Source organism: Aspergillus japonicus (assembly GCF_003184785.1).
Source record: "Aspergillus japonicus CBS 114.51 unplaced genomic scaffold BO86scaffold_56, whole genome shotgun sequence".
NCBI lineage: Eukaryota > Fungi > Ascomycota > Eurotiomycetes > Eurotiales > Aspergillaceae > Aspergillus > Aspergillus japonicus.
Window position 1 is genome coordinate 104704 of NW_020291693.1, and position 12568 is coordinate 117271.

General features: G+C 49.3%; 4 protein-coding genes and 1 non-coding gene across 5 annotated transcripts; 3 read left to right on the plus strand and 2 right to left on the minus strand.

Annotated features, from left to right (window-relative positions):
* Positions 1-550: 550 nt before the first annotated feature.
* On the plus strand, positions 551-1816 carry BO86DRAFT_391676 (putative 2,3-diketo-5-methylthio-1-phosphopentane phosphatase). Its single transcript, XM_025672649.1, has 3 exons — positions 551-1036; positions 1099-1527; positions 1593-1816. The coding sequence occupies exons 1-3, from the start codon at positions 731-733 to the stop codon at positions 1701-1703; spliced, it is 846 nt and encodes a 281-aa protein (XP_025524456.1). The 5' UTR covers positions 551-730; the 3' UTR covers positions 1704-1816.
* Positions 1817-2865: 1049 nt separating this feature from the next.
* On the minus strand, positions 2866-2955 carry BO86DRAFT_t252. Its single transcript has one exon. It is a non-coding gene; the product is annotated as a tRNA-Asp (tRNA).
* A 1330-nt stretch (positions 2956-4285) lies between these two features.
* BO86DRAFT_368375 (Arabinosidase A) lies at positions 4286-6453 on the plus strand (the record flags this gene model as incomplete). Its single annotated transcript, XM_025670201.1, has 6 exons — positions 4286-4429; positions 4486-5000; positions 5058-5218; positions 5273-5457; positions 5520-6008; positions 6058-6453. 6 exons carry the CDS (start codon positions 4286-4288, stop codon positions 6451-6453), a joined length of 1890 nt encoding a protein of 629 aa, XP_025524457.1.
* An 861-nt stretch (positions 6454-7314) lies between these two features.
* On the plus strand, positions 7315-8929 carry BO86DRAFT_391680 (DUF914 domain membrane protein). Its single transcript, XM_025672650.1, has 2 exons — positions 7315-7685; positions 7748-8929. The coding sequence occupies exons 1-2, from the start codon at positions 7465-7467 to the stop codon at positions 8721-8723; spliced, it is 1197 nt and encodes a 398-aa protein (XP_025524458.1). The 5' UTR covers positions 7315-7464; the 3' UTR covers positions 8724-8929.
* Positions 8930-11002: 2073 nt separating this feature from the next.
* BO86DRAFT_391681 (uncharacterized protein) lies at positions 11003-11831 on the minus strand. Its single transcript, XM_025672651.1, has 2 exons — positions 11419-11831; positions 11003-11357 (listed from the first exon to the last, which is right to left on the minus strand). Exons 1-2 carry the CDS (start codon positions 11558-11560, stop codon positions 11302-11304), a joined length of 198 nt encoding a protein of 65 aa, XP_025524459.1. The 5' UTR covers positions 11561-11831; the 3' UTR covers positions 11003-11301.
* Positions 11832-12568: the final 737 nt, after the last annotated feature.

The window sequence follows — 12568 nt, forward strand, 5'->3', positions numbered from 1 at the left end:
CCGTGTATGCAGCCAAGCACAAGGGCTCGAGTCAACTTAGCACCCACTGCACCGGCAAAGCCACATGAAAACGGCATGTAGTATGAACGAATGGGTTATGTCACTTCCCTTCTTCTCCTTGTTGCCTCGCTTAACTAAGACGATGACGTTAGAGTGCAGATTGAAGAAAGTGCGTTCACCCAAAAGTTCCACCGTTTCCACCGTTTCCACAATTTCCACAAATTCCAGCCCCTCGGGATGCCGATCGGGTCCAGTCTTCTGCAGCCAGCAACAACAATGGCTGAATTTGCTTTCTTTCGATGTGGGCAGTCCGTCAGGTCCCTTTAGGCTCCACTTGCACCCGCCCGGGGACGATGGGTCGCCCCCGGGCCCCCATTCTCTTCAGCACGGTTAACTAATCATCCACCCCTCCTCCCTCATAACCGAGCGCTCGTAGGCATTATTTTCCGTGGGTACGTCATTGGATTCATTCCGGTTTTGCGTCGCCACGGGTCGCCCTCCCTCAGCGTGGGAAAGTATTTCATTGAGCCCATCGCCGGGCTGATAGTGCCTTCAATCATACATCACCCTTCCATCAAACCACTTGGAATTTCACTCAAGCCCAGTATGTCGCCCACAACCAGAAAAATCGTTTGCTTTTCAGGTAAGAATCCAGGAACGCCCCTGCGGATCCTCCCCACCCTAGCGGCTGATAACTCCGCCTTCTATAGACTTCGATGGTACCATCTTCATGCAGGACACGGGCCATGTCCTGTTCGATAACCTAGGCTGCGGCGAAGAGCGCCGTCGGCTGCTCGACGAACAGATCAAGTCGGGCGAGCGCTCATTTCGAGACGTCTCGGAGGAGATGTGGGGCTCACTCCGAGTCCCTTTCGAAGATGGTTTCCAGATAATGGAGAAGGAGTTAGACATCGACCCCGGCTTCCAGGAATTCCACCAATTTTGCGTGGACAACGATATCGACTTCAACGTTATCAGCGCGGGGCTTAAGCCAATCCTCCGCAAAGTGCTGGACACTTTCCTTGGACAGCAAGAGGTATGGTATTCCCGACGATGGTCCCTGGGTTTCTTCGCATCATTAATGCATGGCTTGTCTAGGCTTCCCGTATTCAGATTGTCGCCAATGACGCGGAAATCAGATCCGATGGGTCCGAATGGAAGCCCATATGGCGGCACGACACCGAGCTTGGCCATGACAAAGCGCTATCCGTCAAAGAGGGCCGCGCTCAAGCGGCGGAAAGTGCCTTGGATGGGGAGATCCCCCTTATTATTTTCATCGGAGACGGTGTCTCTGATCTTCCGGCTGCGCGGGAGGCAGACGTTCTCTTTGCCCGGAAGGGCTTACGCCTGGAAGAATACTGCATCGAAAACAATATCCCCTATATCGGTTTCGACTCCTTTGCGGATGTCAAGAGAGAAGTCCAAGCCATCATGAAGGAGGATCAGCAGAAAACCGGCGGCGTGGGCAAACCCGCCCGATTCAACCCTCGCGCCAACATGTGGCGGCGCATCTCCAGCAGGCAAGCTGTAAGTTGGAATGATATATTTGGCGGGCCATATTCATGGCGCTTGTTGATGCTAATCTGTCACAGATTCCCCAGTTTGTTGCTGCAACTCCTTCGAAGGAGGATAAGATGTTCCTCTGGCCCGAGAGCTTCTCGGAATATCATCCGACGAGCCAGATGAACAATGTTCCTGCATAGAGTTCTTCTTATCTGCTGATAAGTTATTTTAAGTCACTTACCCACTTCGCAGGCGTTTGGTGTAGTGAGCTGGATACCGGATATAAAGTAGATCTAGATGATTAAACGTAATACGAATGAAAGGCTTTTGTTTAAAACATACCGTGTTGATCTGTCTGTTTACTATCGGCCGAGCCTGTGGGCCCAGAGATACAGTAGTCAAGGGCCTCGCGGCAGGGATTGCACCCTCCCACTGTTCTCTAGCACTTAGATGCTAGCTGCGTGCTCGTTAGGCTAACTCAAAGCCGACAGATGTATGATAACCCCGATTATGCCTTGGGCCAGGAGGCAAAGCCTCGGTTTACCTCTCGATACGCTGATCCGAGCCATGCAGCCAGCAGTGGATCGCTGCTGGCCTCGTCGGTTGCGGAAAGATCACGGGAGAGCAAGTCCGAGCAGCAAGACTTGGAGGGAGATTGAGAGGCAGCAGTCTGGATTCGGTTCAGGATCGCAGGCAGCCTACCATGGCTCTGGGCCCACTCGAGAGGTCGAAGTACGCTCGAGCATCCCGATCGGATCGATTGTCATCCCATGAGTCAGGAGGGGGTCAGGAATTGCAAAGTGAATCTTTCCACGGTTCTTTGTATCCCAGTGGTGTTTCTGAGCGCAGGCCGATGCTTCGGGTGCCGCGGGAGGTTGGGTCTCTGGGAGTTAGACAAATCAGCGAGATTAAGAGCTAGTACTGCAAAAAGTTGAGATGCCGGCTTATCATGCCTCAACATATCTGAATGGGGGGTGATGTTAATGAGGGTTGAGAAAATCCTCTACCTCATGGTCATCAGCATGCCAGTTGAAGAAGAAATGGAGGAGGCGCAACGGATACTGAGGTCTTGAGAAGATGAGAAGATATTGTAAAAAGGATGCTGTAAATAGCGAGTCAGGTGTGTAGAACCAAATAAGCAGGAGTGATGGCGCGATGATGAGAGAATGAAGAATGCCAAGAAGGAGATGATTCCAACCCGAGAAGGACTAAATACTCATGCCGGATCGATTAAGTGCATGAGTACGGTTCCTGATAGGGTTTTGCAAGGTGCAAGGCGATCAATAAAGCAGGCTTATGGCAAAGGTGAAAAAAGAAAGGTCTTGATCTTCGAAAAGAAAAAGATTGAGTCAAAAGGAAATCCTCCCCGACTGGGAGTCGAACCCAGGTCTCCCGCGCTTGTTCCCAAGTGGGATTGACAAGCGGAAATCATGACCGTTAGACCATCGAGGAATTGATACTTTATGGCTTTGTAAATGTTGCTCTATGATCAATTATGACACACTATGCACGACCACCATTCACCAGCATCAATGAGTGTCACGAAGGCAACCAGAGAAGGGGAATACACATCAATGATTGTGGACGACGCTAAGTCCATGATCAACACCATCCTCGGGCCCAAATGGAAAAAACAAGACCACAACAAAGCACCTTTCATGCACATACCTAAACCGTAGACCACCTCAAAGAAGTATATAGGCAAGCGAGGCGGGTGGTTCAGGCTGTACCTTGCAGGTTGTTCGCAGAAAATGGCCGGTAATTACACACACCTAGCTCCGAATGGTAGTCTCTCCTGTCGATGCCGTGCGGGGTAGTAAGGCAGGGGCCAACGGCACGCCCGTAAACCGCAAGCGGCTTCATGCGGTAGACTTCATTCAGCTCAAAAGGGCATCCTGGTCGGTTCCAAGAACAAAACGGGCCCGAGTGTATGCCAAGCTATTTCCCGGGGTGGGCGACCCTTGTGTTCTGGCTTGATTATGCGTAGTAGGCCAAGGAAAGTCGAGTCGAGTGTGCCACTGCATCTGCTGAGTATCTCAGATATTAGACTGATCGGGGGTTCCACCGGGGTTTTTCCCTGCTCGGTAATTGAGAAGAGACAAAAGAGGGGGAATTGAGCACGGTCGACGTCATGCTACCTTAGTCTCATTTTACATTTCAGAGCCGAGAAGCATATTGCCCTGCTCCTCGAAGTCGCTGCCTGGCCCAATTTCAGTCAGTCAATCGGCTTCGATTGAATCCTTCTCTCTTTTTTTTTTGAGGGTATTCCCGTAGCCACAAAGCTTGTTATCCTACTACACGACTGAGGGATCCTTGGGCAATTCAGAGGAGGCAGGAAAGAAACTGTCCCCAAGCCCGGAATAATGCATCAAAACATGTACCTAGTCCTCACAGCCCAGTAGAAGCATGCAGGTGTATGTACAGTTCAAGAAAGGCATCGATCGACATATCGTACGGTTGGCCAAGACGTTCACCCTAAGACTACCTGCGAATTGTGACTGCGAGTTGTCGGGGTTATGTCGGCAGAAGCTAAATCTCAGTCACGATCTCGCTTCACAATGTCGGCCTTCGATCTGCTGCTTGTCTTGCTTCCCAGACCCAGCATCTCCAAATTGGTCTCTCAACCCCTCACCTCTGTTTGCCCTCATCCGACTCCAGATCCTCCCTTGCCTTCCCATTTGAGAGTAGATTGCTTGTCCATATCACAGTTTGAGAACATATAAAGACACTATGCTATTCTCCTCAAACAACAGCATCAGAACCATCCTTCGCAGGCTGCAAGATGGTGGTATTTTCGGGCCTTCGAGGCATCGCCGCTCTTTCTTTATTCTTCTCCTGGGTTCAGCAAGCATGCAGTCTTTCTTTGGTTGTGAACAAGGCGGGAGGTAATGCTTCTAGCCCACTCCTGTACGGGTTCATGTTCGAGGTATGATCAGATTGCATTGCTTGGCGATGAGGTGGCATCTGATAAGCTACTTGCAGGACATCAATCACTCCGGAGATGGAGGTATTCATGGCCAGATGCTGCAGAACCCTGGCCCCCAGGGTTCTTCGCCGAGTACCACTGCATGGACTGCTGTCGGAAAGGGCACTATTGCTGTCGACAGTGAGAACCCACTGAGTTCAGCAATCACTCACTCGTTTAGGCTAGACGTCGCATCGGGTGCCACCGGGGCTGTCGGCTTCATCAACGATGGATACTGGGGCATTCCTGTTGATGGAAACGAGTTCGAGAGCTCTTTCTGGATAAAGGGTGACTACTCAGGCAAATTCACAGTTCGCCTCCTTGGAAACAGCACCGGCACAGTATATGGTTCCAAGACTTTCACCCATAAGTCCAACTCGAAGACCTTCACGCAAGCGTCTGTGAAGTTCCCAAGCAAGAGAGCTCCAGACAGCCATGTTGTGTACGAGCTCACCGTAGATGGCAAGGCTGCTGCGGGCTCTTCTTTATATTTCGGTTATATAACTCTTTATGGGAAAATGTATAAGTCGAGGTTTGTGGAATGCATTTCCAGTACATGATTGATCAACTCATCCGCTCTTTCTCATAGGGAGAATGGATTACGCCCACAAATTGCCAATTATCTGGCAGATGTCAAGGGATCCTTCTTAAGATTCCCCGGAGGAAACAATCTCGAAGGAAACAGTGTGGACAACAGATGGAAGTGGAACGAGACAATAGGTCCATTGGAGGATCGTCCAGGACGCGAAGGTTTGTGCATCGTCGCTTAGATGTTGATGTCCGTGACAATCTAACCTGTACAAGGTACTTGGGATTATTGGAACACCGATGCCTTAGGGCTAGCAGAATATTTCTACTGGTGTGAAGACCTAGGTCTCACGCCAGTTCTAGGCGTGTGGGCTGGATTTGCTTTGGATTCCGGTGGTGGCACCCCCTTGACGGGCGATGCTTTGACACCCTATGTAGATGATGTTCTAAATGAACTCGAGGTATGCGAATCCCGAAAGTAGAATAGTTGCGACCTCTATAGTTTTATACTGACTGGCCATAGTACATCCTAGGTGATAAGAGTACCACTTATGGCGCCCTCCGTGTTTCGCACGGACAAAAGGAACCATGGAGCCTCACAATGGTCGAGATCGGCAATGAAGACAATTTGGGTGGAGGATGTGCCTCATATCCCGAGCGCTTCACAGCATTCTATGATGCTATCCATGCCAAGTATCCGGACCTGACGCTCATTTCCAGCACGGCCGACTCGAGCTGCTTGCCGGATGAAATACCTGAGGGCACCTGGGTGGATTACCACAATTACAACACCCCGGACAACCTTGTAGCCCAGTTTGGTCAGTTTGATAACATCAACCGTACTGTGGGCTACTTCATCGGCGAATACTCGCGTTGGGAAATCACATGGCCCAACATGAAAAGTTCAGTTGCAGAGGCCGTATACATGATCGGCTTCGAGAGAAACAGTGATCTGGTCAAAATGGCAGCATATGCTCCATTATTGCAGTTGGTTAATTCCACTCAGTGGACGGTGAGTAATTCTAGCAGTAGCAACAGACCTTGGTGCTAATTTCGTCTAGCCGGATCTCATTCCGTTCACTCAGGACCCCGAGATGGCCTGGGGAAGTACGAGCTATTATGTTCAGAAGCTCTTCTCCGAAAACCGTGGAAGCACCATCAAGGAGGTGACCTCTGATTCTGGCTTCGGTCCCGTGTACTGGGTGGCTTCAAACTCGGGCGACACATACTATGTCAAGCTGGCCAACTATGGCGAGAAGTCCGAGAGCGTGAGCGTAACGGTACCGGGAGCGAAGGCTGGAACACTCAGTCTTGTCTCAGACAGTGATCCAGATGCTGCGAACACCGACCTGGAGCAGAATCTGGTGGTTCCCTACGAAAATCAAGTGAAATCCAGCAATGGCACCTTCACATTCACGATGCCCGCATGGGGTGTGGGCGTCCTCGCCGTCCACTGATAAGATACCTTTGTCCTTTCTTGAAAGAAGCAAGATCTCTAACCCTCATTTTGTGACCCTCTCTCTACGACTGAAGAATTCGACGAGATGTGATTTGTTTATAAGTTTGAAATGAGTGGATCAAATATGACAATGTATGCATGAACCTAGGTACATTCAACGACCAAGTTCAAATTTGGAAGCAAGCTTGGAAAGCATGACCAACAGCAATCAGGCCACTGGCTAGACTGAAGAGTACCTAAAGAGGGGCAGTTGCCACTTCGCGCGGGTCCGACTCCAGTTGCCGTCCAGTCTGCGCTCGTGGCAACCCCACCTTCTATAGACTATGTGTATGGCACGTACTGTGTACGTACAGCAGTACAGTACCTACAGTACACACACCCTCCTAGTCGACACGAAAAATTAAGATGAGATAACATACCTGTCATTAAATTAAATTGGGAGCATAAATAAAGTCTCTATCAACTATCTGGCATGTCATAAGACATCTAATGAAGGACAGTACCCATCGGCTAATAGACCATGTTGCACCAAATTTCCATGATGGAATGGAAGTACTACTCGGACTAAGTACCCCGCTAAGGGAGCTAGGTACCACTACTAGACATCACGCTAAGCTATTGTAGGCTAGTAGGGCTGTTATCGCATGTCATTTTCCAACACCATTGGTGCGGGTTTGCCCCTGCGCTGCGATTAGATAAGATTTTTCTTCGAGTACCAGTCCATATCAACCGATTTTTTTTTTTTTTTTTTTTTACGAGGCCACTGGGCAGAGCCTAGAGCCCAGAATCCACGCTGCTATAAAACCCACCAGGCGCCGGCGCTACTCCAGTTTTCTTCTTTTCTTTTCTTCTTTGCGCCCTTTGTTACAGGCAGTGAGCGACTTCGGAGCTTTGCGCTCACTATTGCTGGCGAAAAGCTCTTGCTTTTTTTTTTTCTATTACGAGCATTTTTGGGTTCCGGTTTCGTCACCATTTCAAAATCTCATTATCTTAGTCCTTCCATTTCGCCATGTCGACCTACTTCGAAAGTGAGAAGACCTCGGCAGTCACCGAGGTTCAGCCTCAGCCACCAACAGAGAAAAATGAGCAGCTTCACTCGGTGACTGAGTCGCCGGCGGTGGGTTCTCAGGACCAACCAGGGGAACAGCAGCAGGAGTCGCAGGAGGGACGGTTTCGACAACTTTTCCGTTATATGCGCACTCGCGATTTTTGGCTGCTCATTTTGTTAGGGTGAGATCTATTTGATATATTCCAGACTAAGCCCCCGTCACTAACTCAAGCCACCTGTCCAGTCAAGTTATTGCTCTCGCGAACATCAGCTCTTCCACATTTTCAACTCTTCTATCCAATGAAGGAACCAGTATCCCCGCCTTCCAGACGCTGTGGAACTATGTGCTCCTGAACCTGGTGTACACGAGTATTACTATCTACAAGTACGGCTTCAAGAAGTGGTTTCGCATGCTGTACACCGACTGCTGGAAGTACTTCATTCTCTCTTTCCTCGACGTTGAGGGAAACTACTTTATGGTGCTGGCCTATCGCTACACCTCGCTTCTGAGTGCCGAGCTGTTCAGTTTCTGGACAATCATCGTGATCGTGATCATCTCATTTATCTTCCTGCGCGTCCGGTACCACATCACGCAGTATCTCGGAATTTTCCTCGCCTGCGGCGGTCTCGGCCTTCTCATCGCATCAGATTATCTCCGTGGGGCTAATTATGCCGCGTCGAACAAGGTCAAAGGAGATCTATTCGCCCTGCTTGCGTCTACCATTTACGCCTTCAGTAACCTGTTCGAGGAGTTCATGGTTTCGAAGCGTCCTATGTACGAAGTCATTGGCCAGATGGGTTTCTGGGGTATGTGGATCAACGGTGTGCAGTGCGCTATCTTTGATCGGAGTTCTTTCCATGGTGCCACTTGGAATGGCAAGGTTGGAGGCTATATCGCCGGATATACCATCGTCCTTTTCATTTTCTACACCTTGGCCCCCATCATGTTCCGGCTTTCGTCAGCCACGTTTTTCAACATTTCCATGTTGACGATGAATTTCTGGGGCTTGATCATCGGTATTCAGGTCTTCCACTATTCCGTTCACTTCCTCTATCCGATCGCTTTCGTTCTCATTGTGGTCGGTCTCTTTGTCTACTTCATCAAGGAGAGTAAAATGGGTGAAGCAGCCAAGCCATGGCTCGGTGAGAACCAGGAGCTTGGTGTTGACGGTGTGGGTACCGCTCGTCGTGCGCAGAACACTGGACATGCTCTTGTTTAGGCCGATCCTAGCAGGGGGGCCATATGGGGAGACGTTCAATGTCGGACTGGAAGTAATGTGCTGTGATAAAAGTTTCTCTTGTTTCCCTTTTTCTTTTTTTTTTCCACGCTACCCTATATATGTACTAGAATCAGTTAATATGCATAATTAATGCTAGCAGAATAATGACGACATGAGTCAATTGAATGGATGTGGCTCTCTCTTCCTCTCATAGGCACTTCGTTATCTGTGTATCCGGTGTTATCTTTCCTGGGTTCCAGTGCAATTCTGTTACCCAACATGCCAAGCTACGATCTGGCGCAGCCTACTTGCTCAGATTGAGAGACACATATGCCTCAGTGAGCCCATTGGGAAAGTCTTCTTTTCAATCTCAACAACGAGTTCAGAGGGATGGATTCGGTACAGCCCTTTCAGACTATTTTTCACCGTCATTACTAATATTGCGTCGACTAACCATGTATCGATTCCACCACCATCACCCATGTAAAGACTGGGGCCAACTCGTGATCGCATGCTTGATACATGGAGCCCGACGGATAGGACAGCCGAGATAAAAAGGACAAACACCGACCAGGTTTAGCTCGAGTACCGCCACTGCGGGTTTGCTACCACATTTAAGCCACCGTGACTGACATGCAAGCTAGTTGGAGTATCGAGGAAAGTAAGCTACCTTCAGTCGAGCGCCGTTCTTGCTTATCATCGCGAGAACAACAACAAAAAGAAAAACCGATAAATTCTGACAGGAAAGCAGGATCGAAATGCTTGACCGAGGACGCAGGACCGATGTAGGTCACCTGCTCCTGCTTACTCAATAGCCCAAAAAGAATGCAGGGATCTTTTTTTCCCCTCTCCTTTGGCGATAACCTTCAACTATACCTGCAGCTGCCGAGTTGCCTCTAGCCATCTAGGTCTACCTGTGCCTCGTGCAGAAGACTACACACGACGAACTGCAATAAATGCGACAAGACAAAGAAAGAAACCGCCCCAGCAGGCCTGGTGGGGACAAGTCGATCCACATTTGAACTTGTCAAACAAAGAATCAGTCGGATCCAGCGGCTTTAATTCTTTTTTTCTCTCCTTTCTTCTACGACCATACCTATTGTTGTACTGTATCACTTACCTTGGCTTTGTTGCTTTGCTTCGAGATGCTCGAACAAATCGGAATGTAGGTTCCGGGAGACGGTGCAGTGGCAATGCGACACTGTAAGAAGAAAGCAGCGTGTTTCAGTCTCCGTTCCATTGGGCCACGATAGTCTTAGCTGACTACTAGGTACCTAGTCTACTGAGTCCGCAGGTATAGGGCTATTGGAAGATAGGAAGAAGGAAAGGCAGGAAAGGATCAGTCCGAGATAATGGAAGGGGAAAAAAAGAAAGAAAAGAAAAGAAAAGCAGGTATGCTCGTACTGTACGTCAAATGTCATGTGAACGTTGCTGGTACTGAGGAAAAACCTCTTTCCCAAACAAGGCATTAGGTCAGGCAACTGGAACCCTGAGCCCTGCTTTGCGACAGGTAGGTCCGGTACAAAGTAGTAAGTACTTTTGTTGGCGGAGAAGTCAGATTTGACCGAGTCCGGGAACTGGCCCTTCCGTTCCCCAGTGGCTGAAGGTGGGAAACATAATGATATTTACTATGTACTACGAGTAGTATGTAAATTCTTAATTATAACAATGGAAAGAAAAAGACTGGTATGCGAATCCACACAGAACCAAGTCATCGGTCAGTCCCACATATCGAAGATGATGGTCGGAAGGTTATACTCGACTACCGGTACCTATGGATCTCCTGGAAATCAAGTTCTCGATCGCTTGGCTGCAAATCCCTTGACTGGTTTATGTACAGTACCTGACCCGACTCGGGCCTACGATCGTCTGATCCGAAATGGAAGACCAGGTTGTCGACAACTGTGGGGCCCATTGGCGAAACAACGACTCTTTGTTAGACCCAGTGCCCCACCCAACCTTGATGATGGTACTGTACTGTACAAGAATCGGTGTCATATCATATTTCACCATTTCACCCCCCTGCCCCCGTCCAACCTATCTTACATGATGATTTTCACGATGGCACTCGGATACTATGCATAGCTTCTGGTGGCGGTGCGAATCTTACAAGTACTTAATAGATCGGAAAACCAGCACCCCCCCGACGTCATCGTACAGACCGTTTCCCAGTCAGCTGAGCTCTCGGTTCGGTACCTTGTCCGGTTCGAATTCAAATTGCCTTCGATGTGGGTGATGTCAGATCAAGTACCTGACCATGTTCCTCTCCCCCTTCCCGGCCCACTACCTACAGAGCGACCGTTGAATGAACATGTAGGGTATTGAAGATAGGTTTAAGTTCGAAGAAAAAATCCTGCGCCTCAAATGTGATACGTCATAGAACAACCCAAAGATTCTAAGATCTGACTAAAAATAAAAAAGAAAAGAGGGGGAATGGTATATCCGGAGCAACAATCGCTAAATCTAACAGAAGAGGCTCAATAAAACACGTATAGTCAGAAAGTTTCCAAGAAGAAAAGAAAGAAAGCACGGGGAAACCGCTAGCAGATCGCTGACAGCCCACATAGTTATGGTGGTGCTATTTGGAGGGAGAAGAGTGTGCTCGATTCGTAGCGCGTGCGTTTCTTTCTTCCTCTGAAGGCCACCGAAAGTCAGTATCGGTGAAGAGATACACACTGGAGCTGCGTCCGCATACCTTGGGCCTGCTTGATCTGGCGGATGGTGTCATTGTGAATCTTGGCCCATTGCGCCTGGTAGTCGGCTAGAGTGGGCGTGGGTGATTGATCCAGCTTGTTGCCGCCGGCTCCCGACTTGGTTGCTGTGATGTTGTGGTCCATTGTGAAGCTTTCTATGTGATTTAGATGTCGATGCCGGAAAGAATCGAGGTGGACGTAAGTCTGAAATAAGCTTTGGGGGAGGAGAGAATCGGCAGAAAGTGTGCAGTCGAGGTAATTGATTAAAGGGTGCGTGAGCGTTGGGGACTATACTTCCGGGACGGTCTTGAGGATCCATGATACTTATATCCTTTTTTGCTCCCGAAACCTCGTCCTTACTTAACTTGTCTAACCATCAGTTTCACCCACTCTTCTGCGGGTCAGTCGACCAGGTTGGTAATTCAAACCGTGCCATGTGGCCGCCTAGCGATGAGGCACCCGCCCTATGGATCCGGCTTTGTTCGTTTGCTTCCCTTGCATTCCCTGTCAGAGTGGGTGCCAAAAAAAAAAAAAAAAAAAAGAGCTCCCTGAAGGGGGAGGAGGCCTGAAGCTGACCAGTGGCAGGTAGCCTAGCAGATGAGAACCTGATTCAATGACCGGCTGCAGCTCCCATGAAGACCTTGAGAGTGATAATGAAGCAATTATTCTCTTCTTCTTTCATGCAACTGCAGTTCCTTGACCGCTGATAGGGGGGAAGAAGCAAGATGAGGATATTGAATCTCAGGAACTGTGGACACTAATTCAGTACTAGGAGTCATCTCTTCCTTCGACTCTTGTTCCGTTTTTCTTTTTCCTCTGCTTTTCTTTTCTGTTTTATTTCTTCTTTCAAGTGTTTGTCCTTTTTTTCTGCTTCTCGATTTCTTTGCATTCTATCGGGATCAACCCTCGGTCGGCCCTTGCCATCTAGACCAGGCGAGGCCCCGATTGGCCGGGGAAAAGCCCAGGCGCGGCCGTGGCATCGATCCCATTGGGTTCAATTCACATCAGGGAACAAGGAGTCGAGGGCGGAACGGAACACGTAGTGATGTTGGACTGTTCGTCGCAGGGTTTTGTGTGACGCTCTGTCGGGATCAACGGTTCTGGGCTGATTGGCCTCTTACTCTCCGATCCGCTCATGCGGATGGCGTTCCG

Coding starts and splice junctions, on each gene's coding strand:
- BO86DRAFT_391676 (XM_025672649.1), top strand. CDS start 731: ATGCAGGACACGGGCCATGTCCTGTTCGATAACCTAGGCTGCGGCGAA. Junction 1,037..1,098: donor CTTTCCTTGGACAGCAAGAG/GTATGGTATTCC, acceptor TGGCTTGTCTAG/GCTTCCCGTATTCAGATTGT. Junction 1,528..1,592: donor GCATCTCCAGCAGGCAAGCT/GTAAGTTGGAAT, acceptor AATCTGTCACAG/ATTCCCCAGTTTGTTGCTGC.
- BO86DRAFT_391680 (XM_025672650.1), top strand. CDS start 7,465: ATGTCGACCTACTTCGAAAGTGAGAAGACCTCGGCAGTCACCGAGGTT. Junction 7,686..7,747: donor TGGCTGCTCATTTTGTTAGG/GTGAGATCTATT, acceptor CCACCTGTCCAG/TCAAGTTATTGCTCTCGCGA.
- BO86DRAFT_391681 (XM_025672651.1), bottom strand. CDS start 11,560: ATGGACCACAACATCACAGCAACCAAGTCGGGAGCCGGCGGCAACAAG. Junction 11,358..11,418: donor CCAGATCAAGCAGGCCCAAG/GTATGCGGACGC, acceptor GGTGGCCTTCAG/AGGAAGAAAGAAACGCACGC.